The sequence below is a fragment of the Apis dorsata genome, unplaced genomic scaffold (genome assembly GCF_000469605.1).
Source record: "Apis dorsata unplaced genomic scaffold, Apis dorsata 1.3 scaffold_470, whole genome shotgun sequence".
Taxonomy (NCBI): domain Eukaryota; kingdom Metazoa; phylum Arthropoda; class Insecta; order Hymenoptera; family Apidae; genus Apis; species Apis dorsata.
This window is the reverse complement of record NW_006263709.1, coordinates 493,106-493,927: the sequence shown is the minus strand read 5'-3', so window position 1 is coordinate 493,927 and position 822 is coordinate 493,106. Positions and strand designations below refer to the sequence as shown.

Here is an 822-nt window from a genome sequence, read left to right as displayed (position 1 = left end):
CGACCCCAACACCGACGCCCACGCCGACACCCACACCCACTCCGACCCCGACTCCAACACCGACACCGACCCCGACTCCGACTCCACCGACGCCATCCAATTGGCTCGGCGCGTTAGGATCCTCTAGCAGCGTGCCGCTCTGATCCTCCAAACTTGGGAAGAACGGTGATTTGCCTGTGAACAACGCAAATTATCGTAAATTCGTTTATTTCCGTTCCGTTTCTATCAACCGAATTAAAATATCTTCCCCTCTCTTTTTTCTCTTACACCACCACGATGAGTTATCTCTCAATATCGCGAGAGCAGCGTGCATGATTTTCTCTCTCTCTCTCTCTCTCTCTCTCTCTCTCTCTCTCTCTCTCTCTCTCTCTCTCTCTCTCTTTGGATAAGAATTCCTCGATCGAATTCGTGGCTCCGAGAAGAAAAATAGGCCCTTTCGACCGTTGAATACGAGGTGACGGGAAAAACGGGTTTATTCGCGTGAGCCGTAACCTAGTCACGTTATATATATATATATATATATATATAGTCGAGTGTCAACGATCCGTTGGATTCGGTTAACGGCAATATGGTTAGGTGAGATCGAAGCCTCCGCTCGTTTTATCGCGACTTTTCGAAGTCGAGTCGATTCGGGGGGGAAAAAAAAAAAATTAAAACTCACTGTATCTTCTCCTGACGGGGAATCTCGCTCTTCTAATGAACGTCGCCATTCTTGGCGGCGGATTCGTTCAACGTATGGAAAGGGATTGCGAAATACGCTTAAACGTTAACCGCTTTTTTTCTTGCCGTCGCGAAAAGAGAAAACAGAAAACGGACAAAGCG

The 822-nt window shown here is 47.7% G+C and overlaps 1 protein-coding gene across 3 annotated transcripts in view; it reads right to left on the bottom strand.

Annotated features, from left to right (window-relative positions):
* The window catches only part of LOC102680533 (translational regulator orb2), an 83,235-nt gene that overhangs the window by 1,661 nt on the left and 80,752 nt on the right, over positions 1-822 (bottom strand). For all 3 annotated transcript variants that reach the window (XM_006620047.2, XM_006620048.2, XM_006620050.2), the window contains one exon: positions 42-174. In XM_006620047.2, the coding sequence (XP_006620110.1) occupies positions 42-174 (133 nt within the window). The remainder of the gene's footprint in view (positions 1-41; positions 175-822) is intronic.